General features: G+C 39.4%; 1 protein-coding gene across 2 annotated transcripts in view; it reads right to left on the reverse strand.

Annotated features, from left to right (window-relative positions):
- Zdhhc17 (zinc finger DHHC-type palmitoyltransferase 17) overlaps nt 1-20,004 on the reverse strand; it is a 68,034-nt gene that overhangs the window by 42,600 nt on the left and 5,430 nt on the right. For both annotated transcript variants that reach the window (XM_031350260.1, XM_031350262.1), the window contains exon 2: nt 971-1,074. In XM_031350260.1, the coding sequence (XP_031206120.1) occupies nt 971-1,074 (104 nt within the window). The remainder of the gene's footprint in view (nt 1-970; nt 1,075-20,004) is intronic.

The following is a 20,004-nucleotide window of genomic DNA, read 5'->3' on the forward strand; positions in this document are numbered from 1 at the left end:
ATTCACAAAATCTAGACTTTTAAAAAAGAAGATAGATGGCAAACACATTAGGAAGATAACCACAACAAGGGAGTCAATATAGTGTTAATATTATATTATATTATAATTAGTGTTAATTATATAGATGCATGAATATATCATAATGAAATCTATTATCTTAGAAAACTAATATATGCTAATGTGTTTTCTTTTAGATATACAAATGATCAAAAAGATCAAGACATGATCAAAGTATACTGTGACTATTAGCTGTGACATATACACCTGTCTTCAAGAATTCTAAAATGCTGAAGGATTCAATTCATGTTTCTCCTGTCTACAGATAAAAACATCTGTTGTATTTCAACTTCCAAATGATGTGAATTATAATATTCTTAGATTCATCCATCATTTTCTTGACCAATCTCAAAGGCCAACATAATCTAACATTTTGAAGACAATATTTTGAACATTTTTGTAATATCCCTTAGTATAGTAAATATATATGCATATAATATAATATAATTAAGTGGCAGCAGGGGTTGAAGGGGTGGTGACAGGAGAGGTGGCTCGGTGTTCAAGAGTCTGCTGCTCTTGGTTCTTAGGACCTACTTACAAGATAGCTGTAACTGCAGGTCCAGGGGGATCTGATGCCTCTGACCTCTGCAGTACCTGTCACACATGTATGTACCTACCACACACATACACTGTTGAAGTTAATAAAAACAAGTCTTTACTAAAAGAAGACATGAACGGGCTGGCTAGATGTTTCTCTGGGACTCAGAGAGTGCCAGGAAAGAGTTGACTCCTGTGCTCTGACGTGCGCCATGGCACACTTATACACAAAATGGCAAGTACCAAAAGCTAACAGCTGGTAGGAATTACAATAATTTATCTGAGATACTGACATTTCCCTAGGCATTCTAATATGTACCTCAGATTTAGGGGGGAAAAAAAATAAGAAAGAAAATAACCATAAGAGAAACCTTACTGTGTAGCCTTGACAATGTCCCATGTGCTATAGTCATCAATATGAGTTTTCCGCCCAAGAGGTTCACCATATCCATGGTTATAATGGCTCTGTGGTTTGATTTCCTGTTAAAGAGAAAAAGCACTTAAACAAGAGACGAAAAACTTCAGAAAATATTTTAGTACTTTTATTTTTGGGCTATTTGAAAAATATCCATTATTGAGGTAATTACGCTTAGAATTTATATTCTAAAGAAAAAGCATAGCCAAATGACTAATCTACCCCTTGTATACATCTCCCAAATTAAAAAAGTCCTGAGATTAGAAATTAATGATAAGTAAGAAACTGTCTCTCATATCATTCAACTTTAGGTTTTTGTGAAAGTCTCATTCTCTTGTGCCAACTCTTCGCTCTTGTACAACTCTAGACTAGCCTGCGCTCCAACACTGTCCCAGATAAACCCTGAGACACTACCAACGGGAAGAGCTCACGTGGTCTCTCAGATGACAACATGCAGGAACACTCCTCTGTAAGCATGGTGCAACACACCTTTAACCAGGCAGTCGGACCTTCACGAGTTCAAGACCTACATATTAAGTTCTAAAACACTCAGAGCTACATAGTGAGACCCTATTTCTGCAAAAATAAAAGAGCAAAAATCTTCTATTCTCAGGTACTAGCTTTTCCTAACCATTCTTGGTAAATAAGCAATTCTAACAAAATGTCTAATTGCCTGAATCCAGACATGCATATGACAACACTTCAGTCAACAAGAGACGAGCACACACAGCTGTAGCTGTATGGAACTATCGTAGAGTTGAACATTTCTTATTGCCTGGTATTCTCACTATAGCTTCTAGGCACTCCATACATAACATACTGCAACACTTGGCATCATTCCCTTCCTGGTGGCTGAACTCTCAGATGAGTACTGCTAACCTCTATGCTCTCTGCAGAGCTCCTTTTCCACAAACACCTCTAAACTTCTCCTCAGCTCTAGACTTTAAATATGGCAGGGCAGCAACAGGTACCATCGCAGTATCTACTGCACAGCTCTTTCTAAGACAGTCTCATTGGGTAGCCCCGGCTGACCTCAAACTCACAATGCTCCTGCCTCAACCTCCCAATACTAGCGCTGGATATGTATCATCAAAAAGAAATAAAAGAATGTATTTTTTCCTCATATTGAAAAATATTTTAATCCCAACACTAGGGAGGCAAAGGCAGTGGATCTCTGTGCTTGTGAGGCCAGCCTGGTTTACATAACAAGTTCCAGGACAACTGGAGTTATACACTAGAGAGACCCTAGCTCAAAAAAACAAAAACAGAGAACAACTCCCCTTTAACTCAACATTTCTTCATTTCTTGAAGAGGATATGAGTATTTTCTAGCTACAGGACAATGTTTGCAATATATTATTAACTACTTTCCCATGGCAATTTAAAATTCTCCCTACTAAAAGTATCGTTTATGATGGTTGTAGTGGCACAAAGGCACTCTACGGCAAAGTCAGGTGGATCTCTGTGAGTTTGAGGCCAGTTTGGTCTACATAGTCAGTTCTAGGACAGCCAGCAAGAACTACATAGAATACCTGTCTACAAAAAACCTAATTAATTGAAATATTTTCCTACTGTATTATTGTTGAAAACTTTCTGTTCACATCCTTTGGAGTAGAAGAACTTTACTGAGTCCTGAGATTCATTTAATGTTTGAACTAGACTTATATATGCAAGATTGGATATTACCCATTTTCTTACTTAAAGACACCTGTCCCTTTCTAGTATTGCTGATTTATGGCTTCAATGTATTTCTGACATTCTACAACTAATAGTCACATACAGCAATCTTCTCCTTGGGCTTCTCTGGTTTTGACGTTTATATTTAAATACAACCACAATCATTAGTGCTATTGACCAAATACTCCCACTTCTCAAGCACACAGAAGGATTCTACAACCCTGGCCATCTGAAAGAGTATGTGTAAGTGATAGGTTCTTACTTTTAACTGAATATGAACAACAAATATATGCCTCACTCTCACTTTCTCTGGGTCATAGACGTTGGTAATCCTCTAAAGAGTAAAATAGAAACTCTGGGTCCAAAAGTAGCCCCTGCTTACCCTAAAACGTACGTGTATGGTGAACCAGTAACACTGAAGCTGTTAACATTTCAGATTGAGCCTTCAGCAGAAGCTGTTTGTCCTAAGTAATATACTCATGAGAGCTATGCATTTTGTGAAGTACTACACAGACAGATCTCTAGAAATTACCTTTATTTTTAAAAGATGGTTATAACTACTATATGGTTTTGCTAATTTATATTCACAGATTCCTTATATAAGAAAAATTTATTCTTTTTTTTTTTTTCTTGGTTTTTCGAGACAGGGTTTCTCTGTGTAGCCTGTAGCCTTGGCTGTCCTGGAACTCACTCTGTAGACCAGGCTGGCCTTGAACTTTCTTATTCTTATAAGCAATAATTATATATATATATATATATGAGTATCTGTGTGTGTGTGTATACAGAGAGAGAGAATATCTCTTTGAAGAGTCTAAAGAATAAATTTCCTAAAAATAGGTGGTACTGTTCTCTCATTTTCATGCCCAAGCACTAGCAAAAATTATCAAATTATAGTATTACCTATACTAGACACTTTACAAGACTGGTTCTAATCAACAATTGTGTGGAGTTGGATTGCTTGCTGCAGGTCCTGAGACAGACTATCTCAGACTAGCTTAACTCCCTAAACAGCTCCTTACAGCCTACCTCTCTACCTGTGCTAACTAACCTTTTAACTATTAGGTAAATCCTTCTGGAATGTCTGAACAAAGCCCTGGTTTTTCTCTGTCAATCTCAAACTAAGACTGACATGAGATAGTGCTTGATGCCTATGGGAAACACCCCTGCTTTGCTGAACCCACTTTCTTGCTTTCACAAGTTACTGAAAAGGTGTCTTGATTTTTGATTTTCTTTGTCTATTCCTATAAAAACTTGCTGAGCTTTGTTCTGACCTTAGAACCCCGTACCTGTGGTGATCGCAATTTATGTTTCCAGGCAGTCACTCGGGTGTACATCTAAAATAAATGATCTCTTATTCCTTTTTGGGTGAGAACTATGTTTTTGACTTTTCACTTGACAATAATTATCAGTTTTATCATCCAACTCAAGATTCTGAACATAAATTGAGAGAAAAATACAGTGTCAACTCTGCAACTTGGACTGTGAAGTAAAGTCTGCAGAGATAACTAAGGATCTATGATAGGGAGTTGTTCTTGCCTTTAGTAAGCAGGAACAATGGTTTTGGATTTCTGATCCAGTAGCCTAAGATAATAAATTTGTGTTGCTTCAAGCCACTAGGTTTCTTACAAAAGAGATGGCAAACTAACATAATTCCTTCACACAAAGCCTAATGATTTGTTTGCATAGGAGTGGGAGTTCAGGTAGTAGGGGAGCTAGTTAGTTGTCTCAGGGAGCTAAAGTGATGCTCAAATTGTGAACTGAAGGATTTAAAAGTTGGCCTAAACTGGGCAGTGGTGGCGCACGCCTTTAATCCCAGGACTGGGGAGGCAGAGACAGGAAGATTTCTAAGTTCGATGCCAGCCTGGTCTACAGAGCGAGTTCCAGGACAGCCCGGGCTATATAGAGAAACCCTGTCTCAAAAAACCAAAAAAAGAAAAAGAAAAAAAAAAAAGTTGGCCTAAGCCCGAGTACATCTTCTAAGTAGGATGACTAACGTGAACTAAGGTATAAGATAGCAAGATTTTTAGAGTACACAGCTTGCAGATGTTTAGGGTGGGTTGAGGAGAATGGTAGATACTAAAGTTGAAGAGAAAAGTAAACTGAGACAGGTCCATGGAAGATTCTGTGAGATTGCTGAATGTGCTCATTTACTTGCTAAGCCTGATCACAGGAATTGGAAGAAAGTAATGGAGTCAGAGGCATGGATGGACTGAGAGATGTTGTGAGGGGATACAGAGCAAGGCCAGTAGGGGTCCATCTAGAGAAAAGCACTCTTGAGGGTCATTCTTGAGTTTCCTAGTTTGTACTTTTTTGTTTCATTTCATTTGTCTGTTTTGTTTTGTGACACAGGGTTTCTCTGTGTAGCCCTGGCTGTCCTGGAACTCTGTAGAAGAGGATGGCCTTGGACTCAGAGATCCACCTGCCTTTGCCTCCTGAGTCCTGGGATTAAAGGTGTGTGCTACCAACATCTGGCTGCTAGGACATTTTAGCAAACACAAAAGGCGAAGAACGTATTTAACACCTATGGAGATCTTCAAGTATTTGCTTTCTCAACTGGGACACCCTGAGAGTTCTGAGGTCTTCTCTGTAGGACTCATAGACTCCTTCTCCTTAAACAAACTTTAGTTAAGCTCTTTGAACACTGAGAAAATGTCTCACTAACCAGCACAACTTGGTTTCAAACTTGTGAACCTTGAGCTGCTTCTCACAAGCTGGTGGTACTACAGGCGTGAACCACAATGTTCAGTTGAGCCCATTTCTTGACCTTGATTCCTGTCCTTGTTTGATCATACAGCCCAATTTTAGCAAGAATACTATTGGGTAAGTTGAGAGAGAACCACTTTAAATTCTTCGAAGAATCTTCTCACCTTAAATTGTCTCTACATTGGACAGGGCAGAGGTCTTAAAGAGTTGTGGGGGCTGGCTGGGCGGTGGTGACACACGCCTTTAATCCCAGCACTTAGGAGGCGGAGGCAGAGGCAGGCGGATTTCTGAGTTCAAAGCCAGCCTGGTCTACAGAGTGAGTTCCAGGACAGCCAGGGATACACAGAGAAACCCTGTCTCAAAAATCCAAAAACAAAAACAAACAAACAAACAAGAGTTGTGGGGCAGATCATAGCTACTTCCAGCAAGTTCAACCTCTCTCTTTAAAATACAAGAACCCTGGTCAGATCCCATTCTTAGCAGTATGATCCTGGAAAAAAAAAAAAAAAAAAGCTGAGAGGACAAGCAAAGCTGTACCCAATACCCTATTCTACACAAGTGTATCAGATAGCGTTTATCTTGCACACCAGAAGTAAGCACTGTCATTCTGAGATTAATCAGCACTGATATATATAGCTCTCCCTCACTCAATGATGGTAAATGCTATTTCACTGCACCAATAAAAATCACACAAAAATACTGCCCCTGTTTTTTCTTTCTGATACTGTGCTGGTTAGATTTTGTCAATTTAGGTAAGCACCTACTTACAGATAAAATGACTGGTTTCTTGAACTTCATTATTAAACTGCCCTCCAGGTGGCAGTACCACTTTACACCTTCACTAACAACACAAAGGTTTACTTCTCACTATGCTTAGATTTATCAGACTTCTTCCTTTGGAGACCTGAGAAACACCGCAAACCTTACCACTTCACTTACTATCTCCCTATGGCAAAACAAAGAAAGCTTGTCAAACTGGCCTGGGAACTTAGGAGCGGGAGATCAGATTATTTTGACAAGGTGAGGGCAGGTGCTTGACCAGAGATGGTTTAAGAAAGGATGAACAGGACACGGAATACTTACAACTCTTCTAGGGAAGTTCTGTTACTAATAAGAGCAGAAGTCAGAACAGAGAGGAGACTTAAGGAAAATAATAGTGTTCGTTTGGTTTCAAAAATGGAGATTTCCTCACTGGTAGAAATGGTGTGGTGACACCAAGAATTGGTAGTGCATAAGAGAAAAGAAATGTCCACAAGTAAGGAACAGGAGTCAGTGTAGCCATCATATGAAGCATCGTCTGTCAAATGCCAATGAAATAAATCAAAATCTGGATAAACTGACATACATTCTATTATTTATGAACTAGAATATTCATCATAAAGATGCCATTCTCCTCAAAATCCCTCAAAATTCTTTGTAGCTACAGACAAGGTTATTCTGAATTTATATGGGAAGACATCTGTTATCTTCTAAAAGTCAATTTTAAGAACTATTTCAAAGCAAAAGTTACCAACACCACACAGGCATAGCTTAGTTTTAGACACAAAAAGACATGAGAAACAGAAGAAAAAACAAAAAACAAACAAACCCTAGAATAAAACCCATGTATTTGCTCAACTATTTTTTTTAACAATATAAAAGCAATTTAAGGAAAGAGTTTTCAGAGATGAATGGGAATCCATAGGCAAAATTAAAATTAAAAAAAAAAAATCAACCAATTTTTTTTTTAAGATTTATTTATTTTATGTGAGTACACTACACTGTTGCTGTTTTCAGACACACCGGAAGAGAGCATCAGATCCCATTACAGATGGTTATGAGTCACTATGTGGTTGCTGGGAATTGAACTCAGGACCTCTGGAAGAGCACTCAGTGCTTTTTTTTTTTTGTTTTTTTTTGTTTTTGTTTTTGAGACAGGGTTTCTCTGTGTAGCCCTGGCTGTTCTGGAACTCACTCTGTCGACCAGGCTGGCCTTGAACTCAGAAATCCGCCTGCCTCTGCCTCCCAAGTACTGGGATCAAAGGTGTGCGCCACCACTGCCCAGTCGCACTCAGTGCTCTTAACCACTGAACCACCACTCCAGCCCCGATCAACCCAGCTTTTTAAAATTCAAATTACATAAAAATCAACTCAAAACTTACTACAAAACTAAATGTTAAAAAAAAAAGTATAACCTTTAAAAAGGCAGTGAGACCAGACATCTAAAAGCTAAAGATATCAAAGGAAAAAGCACACGAGTCAACAACTTTATCTGGACCTTTGTTTTCTAGCCTCCAAAATTGGGGATGGGTTCTCTACATGTAAGCCATCTGGTCTGCGTTATTTTATACCAGCAGCCCTAGTTAACTAGTGTAAACAAGAGATACTTTACCAAAGATACAGGAATGAAAATATACAGGAGGAAGGATATCATCAGCCACTCGGGAAGTAGCTAACAGGCAATGGCTTTATATCACAAACATCAGGATGGGCTAAAAGTGTCCAAGGGTGTGGTTGTCCATACCAATCCTGTAATCCCATCACTCAGGACCCTGAGGGAGGAACATTATAAGTTCCTGGCCAGAGTAAGCTGGTTACATAGGAAGATGCTATCTAAGGAAGAAAGGGGTAGGCATCAGGCAGGGAAGGTATTCCTTAGATCAAATGATTACTTAAAGCCATATAGGTATGATAAACTTGCCTTTAATCCCCAACCCTTGGGAAACAAGGGGCAGGTTCTCCAGCAAGTTAGCTAGACTAAGCTGTCTGAATGGTGGGCTCCAGGTTCAGGAGGAGACTACCTCAAACTAAGAGGTTGAGAGCAACCAAGAAAACGAGTATCAATACACACACACACACACACACATATGGTGGGTGGGTCAGTCATAATTTAATAGACTTGCTCTCTCCACATCTACTTTTAGGCTCCACATGAAGCATGTGAAAGCCAGTCCTACCTTGTCATCTTTGGCCTAGTTAAAGCTTCCCTACCTAAGTGACTGCAGTACAGCTAGTTTGTTCCTTATTTCCTAATCTCAAATCAAACAACCCCACAGCTGTTAACCATGATATACCTAATGGCCAGTTATTCGTGCCCATGTAAATAAGCTCCTCATCCATGTGTGTTGTGGAGGCTAACAGACAGCTTGTCAGATAAAGGTGCTTGTTGGGCAAGCCTGGGAACCTCAGTTCAATCCCTGGAACCTACACAAGGGTGGGGAGACTCAGCTCTAGTGCTGTGACACATGCAAATCATGTGATGCACACATCATGCATGCACATTCAATAACTTTAAAAAGTTTTGGCAAGTAAATCCACAGCCTTTCCCTTCCCCAGCCAAAAGGTCAGCACTACCATACTGCTGATCCTTAATCAGGGCACATCAAAAAGATCAGCACTACCATACTCCTGATCCTTAATCAGGGCACAGCAAAAGCTGTCTCCTCTTTCCCTACTTCCAGTTCACCTTTAACCTTCACACTTACTGCAAATTTCTTCTGTTTCATGCACTCACGTCTTGCCTTCTAACACACACCTGATCTTAACTCCACACCCCTGCACCCTGCCAGTGCTCTGCTACAGAGTGGTAACTTAACTGAATCACAAAAGAAATTTGAAAATCAAACTGGAAAGAAGCCAAAACAATGAAATAATACAGCAACGTCAAATACCAATGAGGATGCAGAGATTATATTATGCCCAGTGGATGGGAATGTGAAATGCATAGCCACTCTGGAAAGCAGCTTAATTTCTTAAAAACATTAATATACAACCAAGTGATCCAGGAACTGCATTTCCTCAGAGAATTAAAACTTTGCTTACATAAATATCTGTACACAAATACTTATAATTAAAAGGTACACTGTGTATATCCTATAACAAATACAGTAACTAAAGGCTGGGAACCCAGGTCATTTACAGTGTATGTCATAAAATGGTCTATTCACTATGGAGCAGCAGTCAGCAACAAAAAGGGACGAACCACCATGAGTACCTGACAAGTCTCCAAGAATTATGCTGAGTGGGGAAAAGATAAATAAATCCTGTATGGCACGTTCCAAATGATTCCGCTCATGTACACTTGTCTGTGTATATGTGTATATATGTGTGCATGTATGGGTATGTATGCTGATGTGTTTATGGCATAGATTTTGAGGCCTAAAGGTGACGTGTGGTGTCTCCCTCAATTGCTCTCCATCTTTTTTCTTTTCTCTTAAATTTATTTTTTTTATGTATGGCATCCTCAGAGGCCAAAAGAGGGTGCCAAATTAACTGGAACTAGTTACATGGACTTGTGAGCAGCCCCAATGTAGGTGGTGGGGACTTAACTCTGGCCTTCTGAAAGAGCAGTGAATGATCTTAACCACATTACTTTTTGAGACAGGGTCTCTCATTGAACCTGGGGCTCACTCAGCTTCTGGATACACTGGCAGGCTGGCAAAGTCTGAGACCCTTTTGTTTCTGCCCACAGCTCCAGGGTTACACTTGCACACTGCTCAGCCAAACTTTTCTATGGGTACTAGGGGTCAAACTCAGGTCTTCATCCTTGCACACATGAGCTTTTACCAACTAAGCAATTTCTCCAAAAGACGTTTGTGGAAGATGTAGAAAATGTAGAAAACCTACACAGGTGGATGCTGTCCAATAGACCTTGTGCAATATAAGGACAGCCCTCAATTTTATGCTGTCAGAAACAATAGTTACTAGCCACATAACACTAATACACACTCAAGATTTCAGTTTTATGACTGAAATGTGAATTTTTATTTTATCAACTTTACTTATTTCAAACGGCCTCATGACACTGGAGGCTACTGCATGGGAAAATACAGTTCTAAACACTTTAAAGGTAAAATTATTATGCTCTGACATAGAATTATACACAGACAGGGTTCAGGAAAACACTACAAAATCTAAAACCTAGTATGCCACTTACATGTTGACAAGAAAATAATTTTATATAGTGTATGCCTGAACACCTTCTCTCTGAGCAAATGCCTCCTCCCATAGTGGAGGCATCCCCTCCAGAATGGGCGGAGCATGTCTGCTGGGGGACACAGCCCTCACAGCAGGACTCCCTCTTCTACCACACACCCTGCAGGAGTTGTTAACATCTGACAATAACTATGTGACTAATTCTTAAGGCTTAAAAAATCATGTGGCTTAAATTTCTCATATCTTCAAAATTCATATGCTATCCAATTAAGAAAAAAAAGGGCACATGTTAGGGTGATAGATCATTCAGTAAGCATATATAGTTTCTACTTAGCCCACGATAATGCTACGTCCTAGCCTATTTCATTTTCCACTCAAGTGTGTTCCTTTTCTTATACTAGACTACATTCAACTACACACACACACACACACACACACACACACACACACACACACACGTGCACTCACTATGGCTGTAGCTCAATTGGTATTGTGCTTGCCTGATATATGCATGAAGCCTTGGGTTCAATCCCCAATAAATCACTCATGGATGAGCACCTGTAATCTCAGCACTTTAAGGCAAAAAGCTCAAAAATTCAAGTTCATAAATTCAAAGCCTGAACTAAATCAGATTTTGTCTCACAAGCACACAAAAAAGTTAAATAATGGGAACTTTTGAAATCAAGTTAATTAACTTTCTAAATAAACAAGATCCTGCATATCTATATTATGATATTCCAATGTTCAAAATAAATCAATGTTTACAGCTGATTCAAAATTAAACCTATAAATCACTGAAGAATAATGGGTATTTACAATTTCAGGTAAGGAATAGATAAACAAAATGTCAAAGTTTAAAAAAAACACAAAGAAAAGCAAGATTAACAAAGCAGTCATGTGCATTTATCATGAAATGCATAGGAAAAACAACCTTGGGATAGAAGAGGCTCAGCAGGTAAGAACCACAGCTTCTTTTTTGTTGTTGTTGTTTTTGTTTTTTGAGACAAGGTTTCTCTGTTGTAGTCCTGGCTATCCTGGAACTCACTCTGTAGACCAAGCAGGCCTCGAACTCAGAAATCCACCTGCCTCTGCCTCCCAAGTGCGGGAATTAAAGGAGTGCACCACCACTGCCCAGCAGGAACACAGTTCTTACAGAGCTGTCTCTACCTCTACAGAATCTGTAGTGTCTTAAGGAGACATCCCCAGTGTCTCCTTAAGGAAACTCACAAGTCCAGGAGCTCTGGCTCCAAGGGTCTGACACAACTGCACTTGCATGCACAACCCCCATCCCAACACACAGCATATACACATACATAATTTTAAATAAGAAAATTTTTAAAAAATTAAAAATTAAAAAAATAAAATTAATAAGAATAGCTAATTTCACTTCCTACGTACTATTCTGAACTTTATTTCGAGACTATAAACTGACAAGACTGCTCCAAGGTATGGCTGATGGGAAGGTTTCTATTAGAGACAAGAGACGAAGGACAGCCAGAGGCATCTGGAAGAGTCCAGAAGAGAGAGAGAAAGTAGTACACTTAATATGACCAGCAGACTAGACTAGGCCATGGGGGTCAGAAACATGGAGAATGAGAGGAAGAAAAAGAAGAGACCAAGGACGAGGGCCAAGAAAGACCCATAGGGAGAGGATAATGGATATAGCTGGCTTATAAGGTGAAATACACAGCTGGGGGGTAGGGGAGTGAGTTCCTGAGCTGAAGAAGGTTCTGGTATGGGAGGAAGTGAGAAGAGCTACCTACTGGTGATGTGGACAAAGCCTGGAGGTCAGTTGGCACCACAGAGAGCCACTGGTCCCTTCTGTCAATGAGAAGGAAACTAAAGGCTTTCTAAGAGAGGGATTACTGTCACAGGCCCTGAGGAATGCTGCTGGCTTTTGCCTAACTACCAGAACTTTGGGGAGTGGAGTTTCCTTTAGAGCTGACATTGGCAAAGTTTCAAACAATTAAAGATGCTACTGGAAACCACACCATGTTTCCATAGTAATATCATGTGTCACAGAAACACTGCTAGTGGAACCACTTACGATGCTTTTATCATTTGAATTGGAGGATTATGGTACTTACAAGATCTTCTGTAAAGGTAGAGACAGATTTAATTGGTTACTATCCTATTAAATTTTTATAGTCAGAGTTGGTCTGCACTCCATCACTGTTTAACCTACAGCTGTCAATACCAACTATAAACCCCAAAACAATGGAATCTCCTTCCAAGCTACATTCCACATGTTCCAATGCTGGAATTTTCTTGACCCTACTAGAAATTAGCTATAGTTTGAACATAACCAATAATCACACAACCTCAAATATTCTTTCAGTGAGGGCCGGCAGGTGTACAGTTTATGCAGTGAGGATCAATCAAAGATAGCCATTTACTACTACTACTACTACTACTACTACTACTACTACTTCTACTACTACTACTACTACTACTACTACTACTACTACTACTACTACTTCTACTACTACTACTACTACTACTACTGGCCCAAAGCAAAGGGCACCATTCACAGCAAAACACAAACTTCAATTAAGAGTTTGAAAATGTTAAGCCTACGGCACTTAGTACATTAACTTATTCAATTCTATAAAGAATCCTTAAGATGAAGGTTTTCTATTATCCTAGCGTTTTCAGGAAAGAAAATCAAGACAACCAAAGTAAAAGTTATGTGCCCAAGAACAGTTTCTAGCAATGGATGTGATGGTTGGAACACAACACTCTCTTATGTACAAGAATGTAGTCTGGTAGATGGTTACATCAGATGTGCACAATGAGGACACAGGATTTTAAAGCAGTACCAATTCTCCTCCCCTGATTAGCCTCTGGTAAGCACGGGTTTATTCTCCATTTCTATAGTTTTGTAATTTACCTGTGTACACAGGCGCTGGAAGATGGCTCGGGTGATAAGCACTGCTGTTTATACAAGCAAGATAAATTTGGATCATCCACATTCTTTTTTTTTTTTTTTAAACTCAACAACATCAAATTTTTAAAATGCAGTTAGGGATGGGAAATGCTCAGTCAATAAAATTCATGTCATGCAGTCTTGACGGCCTGAGTTCAGATGACATGACAAAGGAGCATGAGTGCATTTAGAAGCCCAGCACTGGGGACACACGGGCTGGAGAAAGCCTGGGGTGCTCTGGCCAGCCTGGCCTAACCACTGAGCTCATGCCAATGAGACCCTTTCTTAAAAAACAAGGACAGTTCCTGAGGAACACCACATACAACACATGCAAGCACATATACACATCTGAATACACACACACAATACCAATCTGACCAAAATGGTTGCCTTTTAAAGGATTTTATAAAGTTTATTGTAAAAAACTTGCCAAATGCAAAAAAACCATCACAAGCTAGCTGGACATAGTAGTGAATGCCTTTAATTAATCCCAGCTCTTGGAAGGCAGAGCCTGGTCTACACAGTGAGTTCCAGGACAGCCAGGGCTACACAGTAAAACCTGTCTTCAGGAAACACACATATACACACACAAACACAAAACATTACACTCCAAATGAACTAGGCCTAGTCTATAGATCTCAATGAACTTTTCTACACATGGAGTAGTCATTCTAGGAAGGCTCCACTGCTTCACACTGGATTTAGTGCTCTCACTGTCGAATATATTTCCATGCAGTTATCCACCACCAAGACCAAAAATCCAGACAGACTTAGAACTAGAGCAGCGATTAGCTGTCTCTCCTCTGTCTTAACTCATTTCCATTCTAGCACTCAGTCCTTCCTCATCCCAATATTTAGCCCTTCTTATTCTCATTTCTATGTTATTTTGTACCCACATGTATATTAGTTTACATATACTATTGTATATAGTAAACAATATAAAATAGTATATTGTATATAGTATATGGTAAGCAATATACTATTGTATATGTAAACTATACTGTTGGCTACATCCTGTATATGAGAGAGACTATACAGGTTTTTTTTTTTTAGATTGTATAAACTCACTTAATATTATACATTTTAAGTCCAGCAATTTTCCTATAAATTTTGTGACTGCATTTTTCTTTTTCTTTTTTCTTTTTTTTTTTTTTTTTTTTTTTTTTTGGTTTTCGAGACAGGGTTTGTCTGTGTAGCCCTGACTGTTCTTGTACTCACACTGTAGACCAGGCTGGTCTCTATCTCAAGAAATCTGCCTGCCTCTGCCTCCCAAGTGCTGGGATTAAAGGCGTACGCCACCACCACCTGGCTGCATTTTTCTTTAGAGCTCAATAGTATTCCATTTTTTAAGAACAGAGACAGGATCGTATGTAAACCCAAGTTCGCCTAGAACACACTATAGCTCAGGCTGGCCTCAAACTTCCAATAGCCACTTGCCATATCCTCCAGAGCTCTGTGCTTACAGCACATGTGAGCTACATCATGACCAGCTTGAGTACTGATCATTTATCCTAGTGACTGCACCGATGACTGGCTCATAGCTATAAAGAGCATCACAGCACAGGTTCTGCATACTGTTGCCCAAGGAACAAAATGTGAAACATGGTTTCTAATTAGTGTTCCACAGTAAGCGAAAAAGATATTTTAGGGAGTCTTCAATAACGGTAAACATATATCTGTTAAGGTCCATAAGCTGCACAACCCCAAGAATGAGCCTTAAGTCTGAAGTATGGACTCAATGGCAATGGCACACTGGTGGAGGCTCAAACACTGTCAAAAGTACCTCTCTGAGCCGGGGGGGTGGTGGTGGCACACACCTTTGATCCCAGCACTTGGGAGGCAGAGGCAGGCAGATTTCTGAGTTCGAGGCCAGCCTGGTCTACAGAGTGAGTACCAGGATAGCCAGGGCTACACAGAAAAACCCTGTCTCAAAAAAAAAAAAAAAAAAAAAAAAAAAACTAAAAAACAAAAAACAAAAAACAAAAAAAAGTACCTCTCTGTTGCTGCACACTGATAACGGGGAAATTACAAAGAATGGGGGAAAGGGGATATGGGAATTCACTGTACTTCCTGCTCAATTTTGTAGAATATAACTTAAGCCAAACCTAAAATAACTAAGAAAAAACTGTACACTATTAAAAATAGCATAGATGAAAACACCTGCAACCATAGCTGTCTGGTATCTACCAAACAACAATCAACTTTGCAACTCCATCATTTCGATCACATTGAAACACGATATAAATGCAGGGGTAACCTGGATTTAAATGTATAGTTCTACTGCTTACCAGCAACTCTGACTTCCACATACATCCATTATCTCATTTGTAAAATAGGCACACAATGCAGTGAAAATTAAATAAACACACATGTAAAGGTGTTTAGAATGCTCAGTATTGAGGTTTGGTTTGTTGCTATGTATTATAGTGCTAAATTCTGTACCAGAAGGTCTAGACCTAAGAGTGAATTTTCACTTCACAAGTTTTTGTGGTACAAACCTTGTTCCTCAATTTAAAATATTGGTTAAGTAAAATTGGCTTCAGCCAATTACTGGAAAGATTAGAGGTGGGGGTCTGGAGTTTCCTGGTTGGGGGGTGGAAAAGCAATGTGTGAGAGGAAAGAAGAAGGCACCAAGAGAGAAGAGGTACCAGGAGCACACAGCCAGGAGAAACAGCAAATATTTTGGTGTATACCTCTGGGGAGGTAACCAGGCCACAAGTCAGAAATGAAGCTTAGGGGTTACACCCCAGAAATTGTCAAAGCCAAATAAAATAACTATAGTCGGAGGTCTCATTTATTTGTAAATTTAAATTGATTGTGCTACACTTAGCTCATTGTTACATGTCAGTGTTAGCAATCATTACTATTATTATGTATCACACTGAGGCAATAACATTAATTTGGCACAATGCCTCGTACATTAAATGTCAAATTAGTACCCTTCCTCCTCTATATATAACTTTGCCCAAGTATCAAAAGGGTAGAGAGTGAAATGGAAGGGCACTTATAAGAATCCCCTTGAAACTCTTTTAAAACAAATATAACACAAACCCATATAGCAAAGGATTCTGTAATGGAAGCATGCTTATTGTGAAAAAGCTCCATTTCAAACTTGAGTATACACATATACCCTTCATCTAACCCAGGTTCCCATGAACACAGCTCTGACAAAGTTAAGATATGAGATAAAGAGCTTTCAATATGTTGAAATATTCCTTAACATAAATTTCTTGAAGTTTCTATGCTTCTTCTGAATCAGAGGTTTACAAACTGAGTTTACGGTCAGCTGCTCCAAGATCGCAGTATGCATATTGCTTACAGCCGCTTTAGACAGCAGCACAGTCCAGCAATTACTATGGTAACTGTAGAGCCTGAAATTTTGAAAAAATATTGTAACTATATGGCACTGCACAAAAAGGTTTATAAATTCTCCGTCTAGATTATTCATAACACAGGCCACCCAGTTGTTCATTAAAAATTGTATTATGCAGTTAGCACAACTAAGTTATGCTACCATCTCTTACAGCTAGACATAAAGAGATCGCAACAGTGGTGTCAGACATGGACATGTCTGCCCAATATTCCACCCCAGCTCCAGTCGTCCTAACCAGCAACTGCTATGCTGGTGGGCTTAAGCAGGCCCAGAAACTAACCCTGAGCCATTCAACACTACTTTTCAGTGTGGAAAGAGAGACAGCACCCAGTCCCTCTCCTCCCTACTGAGATGGTCTGAGCAGTTTGGCCAAAAAATTAAAATAAATAAACCTGGTTTCTGTGTCTATATCACATAGAGTAAAGAAAGCTGCCCTCCAGCAGGAGAGAACACAGCTAAAAGGAGGAGAGGTGAGAGTGTCAGCCCAGGCTGTGGCTGTCCTTCAGGACAACTGCTCCTGACATGACCTTATGGGGTATCTGAGAAAGTAAATTAAATCCTCCCTTTACTCAGCTAATTTCTAAGTTGTTGACATTTGCAACCAGAAATTTCTAATAAAGTAAGAGCAACTCTATAATCAGTGTAAAGCCAAGTTTTTCCCCTATGAAAATAAGGATAATCACAGTTTTGTTAATCTCTCATCAAATCCTTCATAAATTAGAAAGTGGCCATAATCTGAAAATCATTCACTTTTTTCCCCTAGAATATGGCAACAATTAAAAAACATAGGCCATTTGGCATGTGTAAGCCTTCTTCTCCACTCAGCCCTCCACCTCATCTCCACACCAACATATAAGGGATACTCAGAAGTCCCCTGGGGCCGGGCGGTGGTGGTGCACGCCTTTAATCCCAGCACTTGGGAGGCAAAGGCAGGCGGATTTCTGAGTTCAAGGCCAGCCTGGTCTACAGAGTGAGTTCCAGGACAGCCAGGGCTACACAGAGAAACCCTGTCTCGAAAAACCAAAAAACAAAAAAAGAAGTCCACTGGGAAGTACTCCAACTTACCGAAGAAATACTCTATCTGGCATGTGTTATCTCTAAAGAAAGCAGAAATCATTTGAAAAGGTTTTTTTTTTCTTTTTCCCTAATTTTTACTTTTTGGTGGTACTAATTTTGGCAATTAGTGTGGCGATTCTTCTACATAGAAAGAAATACAGTTTAACCCTTTGCAATTCAAGGCATGGCATTGCTTGCAGTTATTTCCTTTCTCAGAAGGCTGAGGGTTCACTGTACTTTCTTCCAACTCAGTCACTAATAATTCTCTCTCTTTTCTTTAAAGATTTATTTATTTATTTATTTATTATATACAAGTACACTGTAACTGTCTACAGACACACCAGAAGAGAGCATCAGATCCCATTACAGATGGTTGTGAGCCACCATGTGGTTGCTGGGAATTGAACTCAGGACCTCTGGAAGAGCAGTCAGTGCTCTTAACCCCTGAGCTATCTCGAAACCCTAAAAGAAGGTATTGTCCTAGAACTGGATAAATAAGCCAGAGTGGAAATTCTTATTCATCTATTTTATAAATATATCATCCTGAAGCATGACCTTCAAAACTCAAGATACTTGATTTATTTACTCTTAAACTTTCACCTGCAACAACATTTAATAGTAATATCATGGCATGACGCTTTTTAAGAGAACTTAAGGGGCTGGTGAGATGGCTCAGCAGGGAAAAGCACCGACTGCTCTTTGGAGGATCATGAGTTCAAATCCCAGCAACCACATGATGCCTTACAACCACCCGTAATGAAATCTGACACCCTCTTCTGGTGTGTCTGAAGACAGCTACAGTATACTTACATATAATAAATAAATCTTAAAAAAAAAAAAGAGAACTTAAGCATCTTAATAGTAAAACACCTTTGTGACTAATATTGAGGTCCTTTGGAATTAGCTCTCCCCCACCATGTGCCCTGGGAGTGAGCGCAGAGAGTATATGCCTCTACCTGCTCAGCCATTGGACATTTCTAAGACGCCTTAACTGTCCCACCAGAGCACCTTCAACAAACCTGACTAGCCTACAATCCATTCTTTATCACTCATCTTCGTCCATCCTGAAATAGCTCAAAACCTACAGTCTTCTGTTTCACGATGTGTTACTTCGTACACTGCATCACTCTGTGGCTTCAGGTCTGTGACAAAGTCATACTCAGATGTTCTACAAACACTGCTTAAGACCATAAAGTAAAGCAAACAGGCTTATCATAAAAGTCCTCTACCTATCCTGAGACAACCAGTATCACTTACTGTGGTCATTCAGTCTGTGATCTCTAAGCTAACACACACACACAATTGCTCAATTTGAGATGATGTCTATTATTACATTAATAGCTAAGATCTACTTTATTAATGGCTAGACACAGAACTTTGTATGAATTAACTCATTTAGTTATTACAATAATCTCATACTATTATAACTTGGTGTTGGCTTAGAACACAAGAGTTGGGAAGTTTGCCCAGGTGACATATCTAGTAAGTAGAACTGGGATTTGAATACAAGCACCCTAACATCATTCATTGGTCATGCTTACAGCTTTCTATCTACCTACTTCAGAGCTCACTCTTACTACTTTTCAGATAATTCCCACAAATGATGATGAGTAGGACTTGGGTACTCTAGTTTCAGGTCTGTTGCACTGATAAAATGCCCTGACAAAAAGACAACTTAGGGGAGGAAAGGGTTTATTTTATTGTAGCTTGTGGTTCCAGACTATAGTCAGCCGAAACAGGGAAGAAATTGGGAACTTGAAGCCACTAGTGACACTAGAAGTCCAAGCAGAGAGAATGGATGCACACGTATCTGCCTACTGCTCAACTTACTTTATATTTATAGGTCCAGGACCCGAACCCTCAAGAACGCTGCTACCCACTTTCAGGCTGGGTCTTCCTACATCAATTAACATAGTCAAGACAATTATACAAAGCCAACAGTTCCTCAGTGAGACTCTTTTTAGGGGGATGCTACACTATGTCAAGTTGACAATTTAAATAAACCACACCATGGGCATGGGGCTTTTACTGATAACTCAGGTACTTTAGGAGGGAGAGGCAGAAGAATCCACAACTCAAAGTCACTCAACACTACACAGTGAATTAGACACCAGCCCAGACTACAAGAGACCCTATCTTAAAAACAAATGATATTAAGATTGGGAAAAAATAAAATACAGGACAAAAAAATGACATTTTCCCCCTCAAAGTAAAAAATCTGGTTCTACTATTTTTCAACTTTGGATTTATTATACTCTATAAGGTCAACAATCTTTTCATTTTATATAGACTTAGTTATTATTGTGTCTGTAAAACCTAAATTACAATTATGATTTAGAACATTTTT

This window comes from Mastomys coucha, unplaced genomic scaffold (genome assembly GCF_008632895.1).
Source record: "Mastomys coucha isolate ucsf_1 unplaced genomic scaffold, UCSF_Mcou_1 pScaffold4, whole genome shotgun sequence".
In the NCBI taxonomy this organism is placed as follows: Eukaryota; Metazoa; Chordata; class Mammalia; order Rodentia; family Muridae; genus Mastomys; species Mastomys coucha.